Source organism: Arvicola amphibius, chromosome 12 (genome assembly GCF_903992535.2).
Source record: "Arvicola amphibius chromosome 12, mArvAmp1.2, whole genome shotgun sequence".
In the NCBI taxonomy this organism is placed as follows: Eukaryota; Metazoa; Chordata; class Mammalia; order Rodentia; family Cricetidae; genus Arvicola; species Arvicola amphibius.
Window position 1 is genome coordinate 59,665,569 of NC_052058.2, and position 18,680 is coordinate 59,684,248.

Consider the following 18,680-nt stretch of genomic DNA (forward strand, 5'->3'; position numbering starts at 1 on the left):
TAAGATGTGGAGATAGCTTCTCTGGTCAAACTCCACAGTCTTCTCCCAGACCATCTGCACCAAAACGCCACACTGGACATTTCCTTGCAGCTGGGGACCAACTAATGGCCTCAAGGTGAATCCGGTGCTGGCTGAATGGGACCTCAGGCAGGCCCTTCTCAGCACAAAAAACGCCAATTGGAATTTCGAAGGCTTTCGTCAGAAATTGGTGGGCGGAAACTTCCTGGGGTTGCTGAGAGCCTTTTGAGGCTTCTCAGCCTCCGATGCAAAGTGAGTGGGTGTCTCACAGAGAAGTAAAGAGAGAAAGAGGTGTTTCCCTTGACAGTGGAAACTTTATAAAGAGAACTCACCCGACTTCTCTGGAACAGTCAGCGTCAGGAGCCCTGTTCTCCACACTTCGAGAGTCTCCGCAAGACTGAGAGAAGAAAATCCTTTCCCGGGGCTGGGTGCCATGCAACAGCCCTTGGATTATCAATGTCCCCAAATTTATTGGGTGGACAACAGTGCCACCTCTGCTTGGGCTCCTCCAGGGTCAGTTTTTCCCTGTCCATCTTCTGTGCCTGAAAAGCCGGACGAGAGGAGACCACCACCACCTCCATCACCGCTACCACCTCCATCACAACCACCACCACCACCACCCCTGCCGCCACCGCCCCCTCTAAAGAAGACGAAGGACCACAACATAGACCTATGGCTGCCGGTGGTGTTTCTGATGGTGCTGGTGGCTTTGGTTGGATTGGGGTTAGGAATGTATCAGCTCTTCCATCTGCAGAAGGAGCTGGCAGAACTCCGTGAGGTAAGCCTGGAACGGGTATTAAAGGCTCCCAAGTCCCTGGGTGCAACACGACTTTGCTGTATGTGGGTCACTGCGTTGCTTGCAATGATTTGGGTGTATGTTTGCTTGTTTGTTTGTTTTAATGGTAAAGATCATTTTAATCCCCTCCTTTTAGGAAAGGGTTGTTATATTATTTCTATTCCATAGTTGGAGAAACAGGCTCATTCTCCAAAGATATGTGGGTCGCGACCCCTCAGGATGGTTGAATGACTTTTGCATGGGTTGCACATCAGGTATCCCGGATATCGGATATTTACATTGTGGTTCATAACAGTAGCAAAATTACAGTTCTGAAGTAACAATTAAAATAATTTTATGTTTGGGGACCACCACAACATGAGGAACTATATTAAAGGTTTGAACCATTAGGAAGGTTGAAAACCACTGGTCAAAGGGAATATTTTCCATCTTTTAGAGAATCCGAGGCAAATAGTTAATTCTTTCTCAGCTGTCAAGAGGATGTTGAGCTTTTTACAGCTTCACATTTAGCGATTCAAGGGTAAAAATAAAATCAATTTTGAATTTTTCTTCAAAGTGTAGACTAAATCTGTTTGGAAAGACTTGCAAGTCTTAGTACTGCTCCAAACACCATTGTGTGGCTCAAGTCTAAGTTAAGCCAAGATCCAAAGTATCTGAGTTCTCTTTCTAGGGACTAGTGGGTTTTTTCGGCCTGCTTGGCTTAAATAACTCCATTATTTATTGTATGAATCTTTCTTTTTCACCAGTTCACCAACCAAAGCCTTAAAGTATCATCTTTCGAAAAGCAAACACGTAAGTACTTTTATGTGTGTCTTTCGGGTTCCCCGAAGTGGTCCTCAACACTTAACAAAGTTGGGAGGATGCCTAGGAGTCTGCTCCAGTCTCGGAATTGTGATTCCTAGGCAAAAAATCCTGGGGACATTAGACTCTGTGATCAGCCTGGTTCTGTGAAACACAGGAAATGTTGGATGCCGTTTATTGTCCAATAGTCATGTATCTCAATGAACACCACACATAACTCAAATGAATTGGGGCTTAGCTTTGGAAAGAGACACACATATAGCCCTGGACCTTTTCCCCTGGCTCCTTCCTTGCGCATATTGGTCCCATCTCTCATGATGGTAGCTGTGATTCCTCAGGACAGTAGAGGAGTAGAGGCAGACACAAATGTTTTTGAGGATGTCCTCTCCTCTTATCAAACTAAAAGTAACTACTCAAGAATCAAGCTGTATGTTTTAATTACATACATAAATGTTCTACGATACAACAATTTTAAGAAGTAAACTCATTGATTTCATTAGTGTGCTTCTGAAATCGTAAGAAGCTTGGGGAAGACTTTAGACATTGTTCACAGGACTGTACATCTTTCCCACAGAGGACTTAAGATGTCTTTGATGAGTTTGATGATAAAGCACCCCTCACCACCACCACACACAGATGTACTAGATCCAGGCTAAGGGGAAGATGACAGGTTTGAACATAAAATCTCAGAGCATGGTTCTGGAGAGTTCAGAATCTGCATTGTTTGCCTAGGAGTCAAGTTAATGAAGCTTTAAATTTGAATTGGAAAAGAGCTTATAGAGAAAGTGGTCTATTTTCCATTTTCAAAGAGATACAAAATACTAGATCAGTTAGGTGCAATGCCCAAGCCTCTTGGTATGAAACCGGTTCTAGGAGAACAGTCTTCCCCCATGCCTCATTATCTATAGGGCTTTCTGAGTCATAGAGAAACTCCTACCTCTCAATAATGGCCCTGAAATGATAAAAAAATAAGCAGTTACCTTTGTAAAGGCAATAGAGAAGCTTTATCCTAATAACTTTGAAGAAAGCTGAAGGGCAAGAGATAACGGTGGCCATGCATTAAGGAGAACTGGCTTCATATTCAGAAAATGATCATTCAGCTCTTGCCTGAGAATACAAGCTCTTGCAGGGGCCACGCTGGTGTGCTCTGGCTTTTAGCTCCACATTCAAGTCTCTAAGGACTAAAAAGCCCAGACTACGCAGGCACAGCGGAAATAACTTGTTAGAAAATGAAACCTCTCAGGATTTCTAAAGTGAAATCACTTTGAAAAGTAGCGGAATGCGGCTGTGCACCGGTGTCAATCACTCCCTGTCACCCACTCCATGGAGTCATTTTAGTGAGCAAAGGTCAAATGGACAGATGAGTCAGGTCTACCTACTCCAGTAGTTATCTTCTTTATATCATTGTAGATGGCCAGTGATAAACTGTCACAAGGAAGTCAGAAGAGTAACTTTACTACTAAGAGGAGCTGATTTAAAGAAAGGGATATTTATTTCTTCCATCAATTTCACAAAAACAAGGAAACAAAGATTTTCAAATAAATGAGAGAACAAAAGGCCATGTCTGGTACAATTTTCATCCAGCATCCTGAAGAACACTAGGAAAGTTCATTCCAAGGGTTTGAATTGTTGGTTTGTTTTGCAATCTTAAAAGATTTTTCTTAGGAAAATAGTTGGAGGTATAGATAAAAATTTATCTCTTTAGTGAAGTGTTCATCTCTTCCTTCTTTTCTCTCTCTCTCTCTCTCTCTCTCTCTCTCTCTCTCTCTTTTGAAGGTATGTACCACTACCACTTTTGTTCTATGTACGTTGGTGTTTTGCAAGCATGTCTGTATGAGGATGCCAAATCCCCTGGAACTGGAGTTAAAGACAGTTGTGAGCTGCCATGTGGTTGCTGGGATTAGAACTCAATACCTCTAGAGGAGCAGTTAGTTCTCTTAACCTCTGAGTCATTTCTCCAGCCCTATTTATCAGTTTCTTATAAAACAACAATTTGATAGAAACCTAGTTCTCAGAATGGGGAGATGTGTTGAATACATTGTGGCACATTAATAGAAGATCATGCTGAATAACACTAAAACATCTAGTAGGACCAGCTAGTAGGACTTTTAATGCTATGAATATTGTGCACTTTGTATTGTTAGGTAAACAGACATTATCAAAGGTAGTTTTTAGTTCAGTACTCACTATGAAGTACATATGCATGTTTTTAACTCCGAAGAATCACAAAACAATATAGTAAGTGATTTTTCTAGGAGATACTATAGCTATTATAGATTTTTTTCTTCCATTTAAAATGCTTTTCAGACATTTATTTATTTTATTGTGTGTTTGCATACACATGTGCATATGTATGTGCCACAGCTTGTGTGGAGGTCAGAGAACAATGGATAGGGATTGGTTCTCTCTTTTCACCTGTGGGTTCCAGGGATCAAACTCGGTCCTCAGGCTTGGAAGCAAGTGCCTCAGCCATCTAGCCAGTCCTATTTCTTTTTATGCTGCTACCTTTCCCATGGTTATGTAATTGTTATTTTATTTATATACAAGGATTTTAGAGAAACGCCTATGACTGAGTCTTAGTTGGTATTTGAGAATGAGAAAGAGAAAGATGGATGTCTGTTCTCATGGATCTTATAGCGCAGTGGAGAAGATGAGCAAAAACAAGCCAACAGTACAATTTCCAACAGAATTAAGGGGGATCCAAAGCCCCTTATAAGGCTGTCTATGCTGATGCATGAGGAATCTAGAAGAAACCTCTTAAGGAGAAGAGTTGCATGTATGGGTCATGGAGCAGAGAGAACATTCCACATTGCACATGCAAAGAGCCTGGGGCAGGAAAGAATCTTTTTTTTATTTCTAGACATTTCTAGGGCCTATCCAGCAGATAATTATAGGAGTGTATTTTATGAGAGTAACATTATACTAGACTCTATGAGAAATATAAAGATAAGCAACATGTGGTTCTTTGCTCCATTTCCTGTTAGTGCATGGCAGAATGCCAGGTCATCTGCTCGGGTGGTATGTGGTATATATGAGGTCCAGTCTTGCCTATCCTGTTCACTCACATTTCCTTTAAGATCTGTTCTTCTAGGTACCAGAGAGGTCATGATTGTTTAGATAATGTTTTCAGTAGACTAGAATATTTTCATACCCCATGTATATTTTATAGTCTAGTCCCAAACCTGAGGTGGACAAATGCCTTCCTATAAATAGTTTGTGAATGTATTCATTATCTGAATTTATGAAGCCTAGTACTAGATTTCTACCTTAGCTGAAATATTTGAAGTTAGAGAAACAGTGTTTATTTGAAAAGATATGTCAGTTTTCGTGGCTCTGATTTTATTTACTGATGCTATGCTAAACAAGGATAAATGCTCTTGTGACTTTACTGTATAGTAAAATAACATTAGAGAAAGACTTGGTAGCCAGGATCCCAAAGTCCAGCAGTGTTAATACTAGTTTAGATTGTAAATGGTTTATTCCAGAGAGCTACTATTTTCCTGGACAAGAAGGAAATAAAGACATTTTGATAGTTGCCCCAGCAAGGAGGAGCCAGCACTATCAAGAGAGGCAGACAAATGGATCTTAGGCTTCAAAGGTTGAGGGGTCATATTTGAAAAATGGTGTGGAAGGGTTTCCCAGAGGAAGAGCAGTGTAAAATGATCATTAGAGAACTTATGGGAATTTAGCACAGAGATTTCATCTGAAGGGTGTTCCAGACAGAATGAGCAAAAGCCCAGAGGAAGGGAAGAAGGGGGCATAATCAGGTCATAGGATTCATGCTGTGTGTGAGTATCTGATGGGATGGAGTAGGGAGAGTAGGCTGATACCATGTACAGCGGGCATTAGGCTATGGTGACAAGATGGAGTAAAATTGTGGACAGCCTCTTGATCCACACGGAAGTCTTAATATAATCAGTTTGGGAATAGATTGTAGAATGGTGGCCAAGAGATGAATCAGTCCTCTTTTTTAGACTCCATCAGTCAGATCGGGGTGTATAGAACCCTGGATTCACAGTCAGCCTGAGGTGTCCCTTGTATCCACCATTATAGTCAATCAGCTTCTAGTATCTTTTGCCAATTATAATTAGGACAATAATCTTAATCTAAAGAGGCCAAGGCAAGTCCTAAATGAAGTAACTGAAATGGCTGCTTTGTGCAGCGCTTTGTGCAGCAAAGTTTGTATTCACTATGTTTTATCATAATATAATTTATGTATATATATATATATATCATTCCCTATCTTGTCTTTTTAAACTATTTTTGAATTATAGACTCCCATGAGTCCCACAGTTTAGATTTTCTTAATAATGAGTATTTCTTCCTATGCTCTGAACATCTTATATTTAAATGGTGGGATTTATAGTTTCAGTCAAGATGATAATTGGCATCTATCACAATAATTTTCATACGCCTTTTATCTCTCTGTCATGCAGAACACCAGAATCTACCCTCTAAAAAACAAGAACCGAGGTGTGTGGCCCACTTAACAGGTTTGTGTCTGGAAGGACTGGGTGGGGACAGAAAGTCTTTGGGAAAATGTCAGCTGCCATTCTGGACATTCTGACCTTTTGTTAAGGAGGGGCCCGCAGTTTTGCCTTGGATGTTTAGCTTGTCAAATCCGGAGACTCTCTGGCTGAAAGTTCCTCTCTGGTTTATTACAGGCAACCCCAGCTCAAAGTCCGTCCTTCTGGAGTGGGAAGACACATACGGAATTGCTCTGATCTCTGGAGTAAAGTATGAGAAAGGTGGCCTTGTGATCAATGACTCTGGGTTGTACTTTGTATATTCCAAAGTATACTTCCGGGGTCAGTCTTGCAACAACCAGCCCCTAAACCACAAGGTCTACATGAGGAACTCTAAGTATCCTGGGGATCTGGTGCTAATGGAGGAGAAGAAGTTGAACTATTGCACTACTGGCCAGATGTGGGCCCACAGCAGCTATCTGGGGGCAGTATTTAATCTTACCAGTGCTGACCATTTATATGTCAACATATCTCAACTCTCTCTGATTAGTTTTGAGGAATCTAAGACCTTTTTTGGCTTATATAAGCTTTAAAAGAAAAAGCACTTTAGGATTATCTGTTATTCCTTGTCATGGGTACTAGGAATATTGTCTTGAATGAGAGTCTTCTTAAGACCAATTGAGGTTAATTGAAACTAACTGAGCCACAAAAACGTCGTGATCACAAGGTTCAATAGGTCAGCTATCCTTCATTTCCCAGAGGTCCATGGAGTGGTCCCTACCACTCCCATCATGAGCCAGATGGAAGGAGAACTGTGGCCAAGGAACATAGAACTTTAGGCTGCCACGTGCTGATACAGAGGCACGGAGAAGGAACTGTCAGATGCTAAATGGCCAAGAGAATTTTAGCCATTGAAGAGGACACTTTTAAACTCACCTTTCAGGGTGGGTCTGCTTACTACCTCAGAAAAGACCATCTTTTAGACACATAGTTGTGATCTGAAAATACAAGGGATGGGAAAGGGGGCCGGGTTTGAATGATAAGCTACAGACTGAAAGAGGCCAATGTCTCATTGGCAGCATCTTTACTTTTAACTGGTGTTTTTCTGAGCCAACCTTTGATGGTAACAGAGAAATAAGAGGGATGTTTGAGGCGCAAATCATTCTTTACACAGCATGTGTACCTCCAGTGCAATGGTGTCTGTGTGTGTTTGTATGTATGAGAGAGCAGACAGTCTCATATAAATAGAATGTGTTCATTACGAAGTACATATCAGAAGCATATGTGTTACATTTGATGGTAGATATTTAAATGTTTCTTGGCAATAAACTCTAATAGTCTTCAAAAATCTTTTATTATCAGCTGCTGATGCTGTTTTCCTTGAATATAGCTAGTATTTATATATTTTGTACATCTTAGTGAAGGAAAGACAAATAAAAATTGTATTGTAGATCATAAAAAATGCAGTGTTTGGAAACCAGTGAGATGCACTTGTTGTTTCTGTTCTCCATGGTTTCTTCATCCACAAGGACCTTGGAGCATTCTGAGAAGAAGTTGTAAAGGTGAGTGGAGTTGTGTGGCAAATTCTCCCATCGTTGTCAGTTTGTTTCTTCCCCCTCTCTCTAGTTACTTTCCTCTGCACCTCACATTACTCTGAGTTTTGTTTACCAACATTATGGCCAATGTTAAGCTGACCCAAATTTCCACATATTTGATGGCAACTCATCTTGTCTGGGGGAAAAGCCATGGCAAAATGGAAAGGATACATGCTTTGTAGTAAAAAGCCTGGAGCTGACCTTTGTTCTTGTTCTTAGCTCTCTTTGCAGTCTGGTAGATCACATGTCCTCTGATGTGCAGAAGAGTTGATGTGTGTGTAATACCAGTGCAGCCTCTTTATAACGTGTATGTTTAATAGAACTTTGTGCAGATTATCCAAAGGGGATTGGAAGAAACAGATGGGAGAAAAAGTTAAAAAGAGAACTGGAACATACCTCAATCCCTAACACTAGATACAAGAAAGATGTTATTAAGTAGCTGACATTTCCAGGAATTAAATAGGGGAGGAAGAAGGGAGATTGCCAAGTCATGAGACGCCAAACTGCCATTCAGAAGAGTCAACAAATGTTCCCTGAAATTTGATGGACAAAACCAAAGCTTTGGGTTGCAAAGTATCAGCATCTCATCTTCAGACTCTTCTGTCTGACATCTGCTTTGGGTGGGTTGGTTCCTTTATGGAGAATGTCTGGGAGGTATTTGGTCTTTAGTTGTAGATTTATTTTTCCAGCTATTATGATGAAATCCCCTTCATCTTTTCCCTTATATTTTGACCTCAATCATCAAAGATGCCTATTCCAAGGGTCATGGGATGTTTTCTGGATATTTTTTGTTCTTTGTCAAAGGGCATTTCTAGACAATCGTGCTACCAATGCCTTTAGAAACCTTAAGCTGTTTTTCTTTAACATTAGGAATGTTAAAACCAAAATGCATTTGAATGTATTCATTGAAAATGGGATCCCCCCATTGTTTCTTAGCGAAAGATGATTAAACACGAAGTTCAACACAGACGTACACAGAAAAGTAGCTTGTAGTTCAACAGTTTGAGGTTTTCTTTTCTAACATCTAACAGCACACAACAACCCTTCTTTTCTTAGCCCCTCAGACTGGTGGCTTTGTGTTCTCTGAAGTAGGTTTTGTCTGACCGCAGCTTAACAGGAAAGAGGTCTCCTGTGGCCATCATCAGAAGGGTGTCTATTCTGAGCCTCTTTCAGAAGAGGGAAATGGAGGGGAACGCCTGGCCCCCTTAAACCAAACTAGATGCTTGCTTTATGGGTTAAGCCTTAGACATGCCCTGGCCTTTATTGAAAGAAGTACAGAGGCCATGTGTTAAATTATATATATTTAAAGGTGCCTGGGTAGAAGTTCTACTTTATGGGCTCTTTTACCTAATGTGATAGGTCACGAGTGATCTAGAAAACGAGAGGCAGAACACATCACTTACGGTGTTTGTACTCAGCAGTGAGCCCAGCTGAGAAGTGATGAAGGCTTTGATAGTGCCAGGGACCTTTAAGATTCACCTGGAAACCCATCAGACTTGGCCATGTAGGTGGTTAAGCAGGCATTTTGTTCCTTGCAGTTAACTTAGAAGGTAGCAGAGTGTCATCTCAATGGTGACCTGCTCACCTCTGCCCCCAGATCCGCCAAACTGTGACACAGTTCTCCATACTCCTGAAAATGCATCTTCAGAATAAGGCAATGCAACTCCCATCCTGTTCCACTCAGAGGTCTCCTCCTCCAGCTGTGGGGTCACCTGTGGCAATGAGCTGTGGGCAGGCCTGCTTTTCGTCCCACCCTGCTCCCACATGGCTATACACCCGAAACAACAACACACAAATTGTATTCCTTTAAACACTGCCTGGCCCATTAGCTCTAGCCTCTCACATCTTGGTTAACCCATTTCTAATAATCTGTGTAGCACCACGAGGTGGTGGCTTACTGGGAAGATTCTAACCCACGTCCATCTTGGCCTGAGCTTCAACGCGTCTGTCCCAGAGAGGAGAGGCATGGCGGCTGTCTAACAACTTCCCTTCTTCCCAGCATTCTGTTCAGTCTACTCCACCCACCTAAGGGCTGGCCTATCAAATGGGCCAAGGCACTTTCTTTATTAACCAATGAGGGTCCTCCATCATTTCCCCTTTTTCTGTTTAAACAAAAAAAGAAGGCTTTAACTTCAGCATAACAAAATTACATAAACAAAACAGTTATCAAGTAAGAATTACGGTTACAATATTTACATCTATTTTATCTTTTATCATAACAAAGGAAAACCATAACTATCTATCTATTCTTCAACTCCATCAAAGACTCCAGAAGGATATAATATTACCTAAGCAAACAAGAAATAAGCAACTTCAAAACTCTAGAAATGACAGAGACAACTCGCTGCGTGGACAGTCACCCAAAGTTCCTCTGTACCGTTGGGGCATCCATCTTCGGCCTTCAGGCCCATAGTTTCCAGCAGACATTTCCATTAAGCAGGATTTTTCAAAGGCAGTTCAGTCAGTATCTGTTGTGTCCTGCAGAATGTCTCGCAGACTCTTTCATGAATCAGGAACCCCAAAGAATCATCTCACCTTTAGGCAAGTTCAGCAGTCCTCTTTCTAAGGGTTCTTTGTGTCCAGTTCATGCATCAGTCCAGGCAAGAGCAGTTTCTTGCCCAAATGGCTATCAAACTCCAAAGGAGCCTCTTCGATGCCCATCTTCCTTTTGAAGTAGATTGGTGCTGCCAGGAGCAGACTTGTCTCATTGTCATGAAAAGCCCTAAGTTATTAAAACATTAAATGTCATATTCTGTATTCTTTGAAAGATATGAAGAATGTCTATCTAAAATATATCTATGCACATCTAGAAAATCTAAATAACATGACTACAGCTTGACTATTATCGATGATTATTCAATTCATTAACAACCTATATTTCCTAATTATACCTTACATTTTTAAATGAACTACACAATCACAATACCTTAATCAAGATCAGAAATACATATACATATAACAAAATTGACCTTAAATTTAAATCACTAAAGCAAAATCCATATCAATGCAAATTATTCATACCTATATCATATCCCCCTTTAAATGTAAAAGAACACTTATAAACAATATTTGGGAATATGGGCACAGTTATTTCTCTCCAAACTGCTTCCTGCTGAATGGGGACGCTGTTAATCAGATCTTTCCTGGTGTAACTTGTGTGCTAGGTTCATCTCAGTCATCAGTTGGGTGAAGTAATTTTCTGAAGGTGTTCACAGCAACCTTTCAGGAGGGCATGGCAGCTGTCTAACTTCCCTTCTTCCCAGCGTTCTGTTCTGTCTACTCCACCCACCTAAGGGCTGGCCTATCAAATGGGCCAAGGCAGTTTCTTTATTAACCAATTAGAGTCCTCCATCAGTCACCCTTTCTTCTAATTCTATAGAAGAACAGACATGAACCTCATGCTCACTTTCTATAGGAGCTCTAATCTTCACATTTTCTAAGACTGTCAAAGGAGATCCCCATTCTCTATAAATGGGTAATGCCCATTGTAGCATGTTTCCTGGCTCCGATGAGTTCTAGCTATGGATGCTCTCCCGGGACACTTGCCACTCCCACAGTAGAGTACTTTATTGCTTTCAAGGCATCCCTACAACAACATGTGTAGACAAAACTTACAGAAGGTTTACAGTAATGCAGGAAGATAGAGTTATGTATGATAACATAGTATAAGCTACATGTAAAATTGAGTATTTGATGTCACCATTTCCAAACTCACAAATACCTCCTCAAGTAGACACTCAAAATTCTGGTATTTAAAGTAAGTATATGACATTCATTTATTCTATAAGTGTTTTTGCTTGTTTTTATTAACTGATTTATTCTTTCACAATTTCATGCATGTATATAATGTAAGCTGATTACTTTCTCCCTATACTCTTCATTAATTCCTTTCAACCTCCCTTACCCCTTACCAGTCCCTTTCTAAAACTTTCAGTTTTGTTTTGTGATTCATTTAGTTTAGCCCAGGCCATCTACATGAACAATTAGAGTTGATCTATTTGAATCTGGTGGGGTGAAAATACAACTGAAGGCAATTACTACCTCTCTCCATGAGCTGATCAGTAGCAAACAGTTTAGCAGTGAAGGACAGGGACATATGAAACACTCCTCTATCTATGTTTGACTTTTGTTGATGGGCCTAGTCTTGTGCAGCCCCAGTGCAAACATATGCAGGTATTGTGAGTCTATGGTTACGATTGCTATGTCTTACCCAGATGATAGCATTCTGCAGCCCTCTCTTGATCTTCTGGCCCTGACACTCTTTATAGCCCTCTTTCATAATAGTCTCTGAGTCTTCTGAGTATGGTATAAATGTCCTGTTTAGAACTGAGCACTTATTCATCACTTGTTCCCAGCACTTCGTATACAATGAGCCTCTTCACTCACCACCATTCACTTAGAGAAGAAGCTTCTCTGATTAAGGATAAGAGTAACATTTGTCTATGGGTATGTTATAAGTACTTATAAGACAGTTTGCTGCTATGAAAATTTTGCTAAACCATAATATCCAACTTCCCCTGCTAAGGTCTGTGATTTTCCCCAAGTAAATTTTTTTCTTTTCTCTTTTCTTTCTTTTTACAAGATTTATAGTACTAGAATGGCTTCCCTCCTATGGAGAAAATCTCAAATCCAGTTGAAGAGTTGTTTGTTACATCTGTAACAAAAGTGCCACTATAATACAAGCAGGTGCTTCTTGCCTGGAAGTTAGCAAGAGTACTTTTTTTAAATGTCTACCATATAGGAGAAAATTTCCTAGAAGATGCAATAATGGAACCTTTTATGGGAGTTATTTTAATGATGAAGTGGAGAAAAAGCAAGAAAAAACAATAAAAATGTATAGCTACATACCTGTTATTCATATACTTAGGAGACCAAGGTAGGGGGATTGCAGTTGTGAAGTTAGTTTGGGTTATATGAGTTCCAGTTCTCAAGGAGAAAGCACACAAATATTTAATGTGATGTGGTGCTAAGTGTTATGAAGAAAATTGGGTAAGGTGGCAGAGTGATAGAAAAATGGTTATTGGAAATAGGGAAAACAAGGCACACATATATCTAGGGCAAAGCACCACAAGCAGAGAAATTGCACGTGCAGAACATTAAGATAGAAAGTTGTTAGGTTTTATCCTAGTGTAATATAGACTCGTATGTTGATCCTTGAAGTGGTGGCTTGGGGATGTAACCTACCTACTAAGAGGTTGCTAGGCTATGAATGCAGAGCCCTCATGAATGGATTTATTTTATTTTATTTTTTGCAGCACTAGACTAATAATCGGTCCACTATGTTTTTTTGTTTTTGTTTTCCTTTTTTAAAAATGTGCTCTTGTCCTTTCACTTCCTGCCAAGTTATGGAGCAGCACAGAGACTGTCATCAAATGCCATCACTATGTCCTGCTCATAGTTATGCCCAACTTGTGCCCATGGACTTCCCAGCCTTTACAACCACGTTCTTCCCCTTATAAACTACTCAGCCTGTGACGCTGTATTGTAGCAATAGAAAACAGAGTTAGAGTAACCCTATAGATAAAGATTGCAGGGTCTTAGAGTTGTTCTTAGTTTTTTCTCTAGCTTCTTCCTAAGAGTTATGTACTCCCCGCTTCCATCTGAACTCCCAGAACGGCCACTCTGACATCAGTAGCAGCTCGTTTGTCTCAAGGTAAGAAAGGAAGAGATTGAACTCAGGGTGAGAAGGCCTGGGTTGTATCCAGACTCTGCTACTTGACTAACTATGTGTGTGGCTTTAAGTAAATCCCATGAACGCTGTGAGATTCCTATTCTTGTGTGTGTGTGTGTGTGTGTGTGTGTGTGTGTGTGTGTGCTTCAGCCAAGACTATTTTTCATTTAAAAAGACTTTTTCATACAATATATTTTGACTATGTTTTTCTTCCTGAATTCTTCCCAGATCCTCAATACCTCCTTACCCAACCAACTTTATGTTACCCCTCTCTAAAACAAATAAGCAAGCAAATATAAAACCGACTCTCTCTCTCTCTTTCTCTCTCTCTCTCTCTCTCTCTCTCTCTCTCTCTCTCTCTCTCTCTCTCTCACACACACACACACACACACACATCACCAAAGCAGACATCAAAATAAATGAGTAAACGACCAATAAGATCAAGAAAAAGGAATTAAAAGCCCACACAAATACCATTGAGTTTGTTTGATGTTGTCCAATTGCTCCTGGGCATGGGGCCTGCCCTCATGTGTGTTTTATGTAAGACTCTATTGGAGAAAGTTGATTACAGGTAGCTTCTAGGTTAGAGGTGGATGTCCATGTCCACTCCCCTCCCTTGGTGCTGGAACTCCTGCTTCACCCTGTGCAGGTCTGTGCATTCTACCACTTTCTTAGCCCTCTATAGAAATGCTGTTGATGCTCAACAACAAGAGGAAATCACTTCATGACTTGGGAAGACTACTGGTGGGAGACCAGTGGCACCGCCGTAGTCCTCAATAACGTTTTTCTGGGTAGGTGAGAAGGCTCTTCAGGCAAAGGTACTTCCCTTATAAAGCTAGTGACCTGAGGTTAATCCCCAGAAATTGTGTAAAGGTGGGAAGAGAAAACTGGCTCCACAAAGTTCTTTTCTGACCTCTACACATGTCACATACACACACACCATGCATTTATACACACAAACACAGAGAAAATTACGATTTCTTTCTCTTTGATTTTTTTCATAAGATCCATATAGAAATACCTCATCGGCTGTAAAAATTACCTGTATGAGCAGCAGATAGGAAAATATCATCTTCTGAGGTATGAAAGTAAAAGAATACAATTTTATATTAACCATAGTCTTTAAAAATTATTTTATAACTCTTGCTTTTATTTTTAAGCATGTCATTATACATGTAAGAACAACTGGTCATGCCAGACTCTCTATACATGAGAGTTGAGATACTGAATATATTCTGTGCTCATTAGTTTAGTATGATTAGTCATGTTTTAATTTGCATACAAAATAATGGGATTCATAACATACTCATAATCCATATCATGTACTTTGTTCATATTAATTTCCAGTTATCTTCTCTTGTTTCTCTCTCTCTTTTCTACTGGTCCCTTTCCCCCTTCTAATTTCTAGTCATAATACATATACTTAAATCTATGTTCTCAATCTGAAATAAGTCATTATATTGTCTATTTGGCTTTCTGAGTCTGGTTTATTTTGCCTAACATGATAATCTACAGTTGCTCCCATTTTCCTGCAGATAGGATTAGCTATCCTGATGATTATGTCTTCTTATTCCTAAACTACAATTTTAAAAGATGATAATTAAATATTTAATTGGGGTAACATGACATTTAAGCTTAGTACTATCCTTGATGGTAGCTGCCCTCCTCCTTAAGCTGGGATCACATCAGGAGATGAGAGCGGCCAAGGGAATCCCCCTCCTACAGTACAACTTGTCATAGAGGGACCAGAACCTCTTTATTCTCATGTTGTAGCCCCACTTTCTGTGGGTGAACCACTTCAAAGCCCATGTGAAGTTTTGGTAAGAGACACCCTCGATGCTATCACCTTTTAAAGTGTTCGAATATGTAAGGCAGGCAAAACAAGAACCATTGCAAATGAGACAACAGTCATTTCTTGGAGTGGCCAAGGCTCCTATGAGCATGAATAGATTTTTTTGGGGTTGTTTCTTCTAGATTTCATACACCATCCTGTTACATCCCAACACTGTTCTTACTCTACTTCTAATCTGTAGCAAAAATATGTATGCAGTTTTTTGGGAGGAAAAGTTCTAGAAGTTGTCAATCATTGAAAGAGAAGGTTCATGAAAAGTTCATGGAGCTACAAACAGACTTTTTCTGGCCTTAAATGAACTAAGATCCCTAGACCTTCACCAAAAATATTAAACTGTAGACTGAAGAGATTTTAGATTCATTGAGAAGAGACAACACCCTTTAACTAGATGGTGAGAAAGAGACACGGAGGTGTTAAACAGAACTCTGAAGTGTGAGCTCTAATGGAAGAATTATCTCAACCTCAGCATCCTCTTTGCATCATTTAGGTGGCTGTATTCTGGTTTCTAAGAAATTCGGAAGGCTTCTGCAGGGGTCTAGGAAGGGTGATGACGAGAAGAAACCAACAAGGATGGAGTCTGCTCAGAGTTCCTTTAGAGTTGTATTTTGGGGGTCCTGTTGTTGCTGACTAGGCTGGCCAGCCAGCTTTTCCAACCTTGTTCAATGAATATGAAGATTGCTTCTGCTCTAGCAGGGAATGTAGCAGGAGTCGAGGTGAGCACATCCTGGATTCACATTTGCTTAGGAATGCCCTTCTGCCTTACAGTCAAGTTTTATTTATGGTTCACTGGATGGGTAAATATATCAACCTTTAATTGAAAAGTGATAGAACATTTACTATAAGACTTTTGTTGCCCTCAAAGCAAGGATTTTGCACATGGTAAAAATGCATTGCCTCTATTTGAATGAGAGTTATATAAAGTGCCTATATTTAGGTTAGGTCATCTTCATAACAGCCACCTTAGCCAAGCATTACTGACTGCAGCTTGTGAGGAAGCCACTAGATATTTGCAGAAAATTAAGCATCTTGTCATAGGTCACAGAATAGCAGAGTTAGAACTCAAAAATAGGCTTCTCAGATTTAAAGACTGTTACCCATGTATCAGTTTGCCATACAGCCTCATTATAATTACCAATATTCAATTATTTAACAACCATTTGTTAAGTACATGCTAGAAATCAAGCATGTTTGTTTGAAGGGTAGAATGGTGAACAAAAAAGTGATGTTGATTATTCTTTTATTAACTTTTGTTTTGGGTCCTGGGGAGCAAACCTAGGACTGTGCACTTGCTAGACAAACCCTATTATTACTAAGTACACCCACAAATTCTGGTTTATTCTTAGTAAATTTAATCCTAAATGTGGTAGAGAGAGAGAGAGAGAGAGAGAGAGAGAGAGAGAGAGAGAGAGAGAGAGAGAAACTAAACAAGAAAATAAGCACACAAACTTAAAAATTACCAGGCAATGATAAATTCCATTTTGAGAATTAAAATAAATAAGTTACTAAAATAAATAAGAGCCTAGATAATTGCACTACAGAGAGGAGCCTGTGTGTGAATACAGTCGAAATACGTTATATGAATATATGGAAATACCTTCACGAAACCTCTTACTTTATATATTCAATATATGCTAGTGATTATAGTAAATATATCAATGAAAAGAACAATGCAAAGATGAAGATGTAGTTTAGGAGTATAATGCCTGTGGTAGTCACTGGGTTTCGTCCCTAGCACTATCATAATAACAAAATTATAAGATAGCATACATAAAATAAAATGATAATACAACCACTGAGTAGAGAGCATCGTATAGAGCAGAAATAGTCTTCTGTGGGCCAGCTTTAGGCATTTTGGATCAAACAACCCACGAAGGCAGGGGATTGTACAACACATGGCAGTATGCTTTCGGGAGCATTCCTAATGACAGGCTTAATCTACCTGTCATTGTGATATCAAACATCTGGGCTGATTACCAGATCTCCCACTAGATGGGTCTTTCTCCTCTCTCCTTACTGAAAGCTGCTAGGTGATGGATCTAAAACAGGAGTGTACTTCATATGTAGGATGGATAGAATGAAGAACCATGTGGCTGGACTGCTGGGGATGGCGAGAAATGGATATTGGAGAAGTAAGCAGGGTGACAGCTGGGCAGTGCTTTGGAAGCTGGGACGAGGCATTCCAGCTTTATTGATAGGACTGAGGGAAGCTGCAGGAAAGAGTCAGCGAAGGGGAATGAAGGAGAAGTGGAAAATGTTGCTACATATTTTGATAGCAGAGCTTTCAGGTCTGATGATTGGGTGTTGGGTGCATTGGAAAGAGATGAATCAAGGATCACGCCTACCCGTTCTCTGTTTCCTTTATAGCACTTACCATAATTATTTCCTAGACTTATTTTTCTATTTGTCTTTTTCTCCAACTAGATCCACAGCTGTTTTTATTCTGGTGCTAAGATTAAGTGCCTCAATAAAAAATAAAAACAATAAAAATATCTCCCCTCCACACAAGCAAAGCTTCCTTAGTCTTAGGGCACATAGTCCATCATTTCCCTAAAGGTAATAAAAAATTTTTTATTCTTTCAAAGAAGTTTACAGTGATTTTGTTTATGTGTCAATATTTCTGCTACGCTTCCCTTAGGAAAGAAAGGTCTAAACACATACTGTTACTACAACATCTGATGCATTAGTAAAACTGTTATTTAAAATGTATCACATCACTTCACACTCTTATTACAATTTACATTAAAAAAATACTTGGGATGTTGGTATTTTTATTTTTGGTTTTTGCCAGTGAATTATCCAATATAATTTTATCCCTTAAAAATTAGGTTATTGTGTTTTCTTCAATGGTGCATGATTTTTTGTGTGTGTTAATATAGCATATAACATCAGTTGTGTGTGACAGATATTTCCTCCAAATATGTCATCTGCCTGTTAATTTTTTCCATGTAGAAATGTATAAGTCTTGAAAGCACACCTCTTTCTGCCTTCTATGGCTTCTTAGACTTACCTCATTTTATAATTATATCTTTTTCTTCTTCTGTGTTTTGGCTCCACACTGCCTTTAAAATCTGTGTTGGTGCAGTATGGGTGGAGAGAGTGAATGGGATTTTCAGAAGCCAGAACTGAACACAGCAGTACCATCTTTGTGTTTTTGCTGCTTTGACATGACAGCATTGTCTTAGTCTTGGCTCCCCTTGACGCTGATGTCCGTCTGTCTGTCCTCTGGACCTCCTTATGACTGGACTACTACCTCTAACAGCTGTGTCTTTATGACATTTTCCTTCAGAGTCCTCTGGTAACTTTTGTTTGGAGAAAACTGATTCTTCCTTTCACTGTATAAGTGACAGTTCAGTTGTCAACCTTAACCTTTGCTCTAGTGGCTAAGTTTTCATTTATTCATTTAAAAAATATAACAAGATAAAATATAAAATAAAACAAAAATTGTCACATCGAAGTTGGGCAAGACAAACCAGCAGAGGAA

General features: G+C 39.7%; 1 protein-coding gene across 1 annotated transcript; it reads left to right on the forward strand.

Annotated features, from left to right (window-relative positions):
- Positions 1-383: 383 nt before the first annotated feature.
- Positions 384-7,372, forward strand: Faslg (Fas ligand). The gene is made up of 4 exons (XM_038349827.1): positions 384-796; positions 1,561-1,606; positions 6,052-6,108; positions 6,280-7,372. The coding sequence occupies exons 1-4, from the start codon at positions 452-454 to the stop codon at positions 6,672-6,674; spliced, it is 843 nt and encodes a 280-aa protein (XP_038205755.1). The 5' UTR covers positions 384-451; the 3' UTR covers positions 6,675-7,372.
- The last annotated feature ends 11,308 nt before the right edge of the window (positions 7,373-18,680 follow it).

Coding starts and splice junctions, on each gene's coding strand:
- Faslg (XM_038349827.1), top strand. CDS start 452: ATGCAACAGCCCTTGGATTATCAATGTCCCCAAATTTATTGGGTGGAC. Junction 797..1,560: donor AGCTGGCAGAACTCCGTGAG/GTAAGCCTGGAA, acceptor CTTTTTCACCAG/TTCACCAACCAAAGCCTTAA. Junction 6,109..6,279: donor GTGTGTGGCCCACTTAACAG/GTTTGTGTCTGG, acceptor GGTTTATTACAG/GCAACCCCAGCTCAAAGTCC.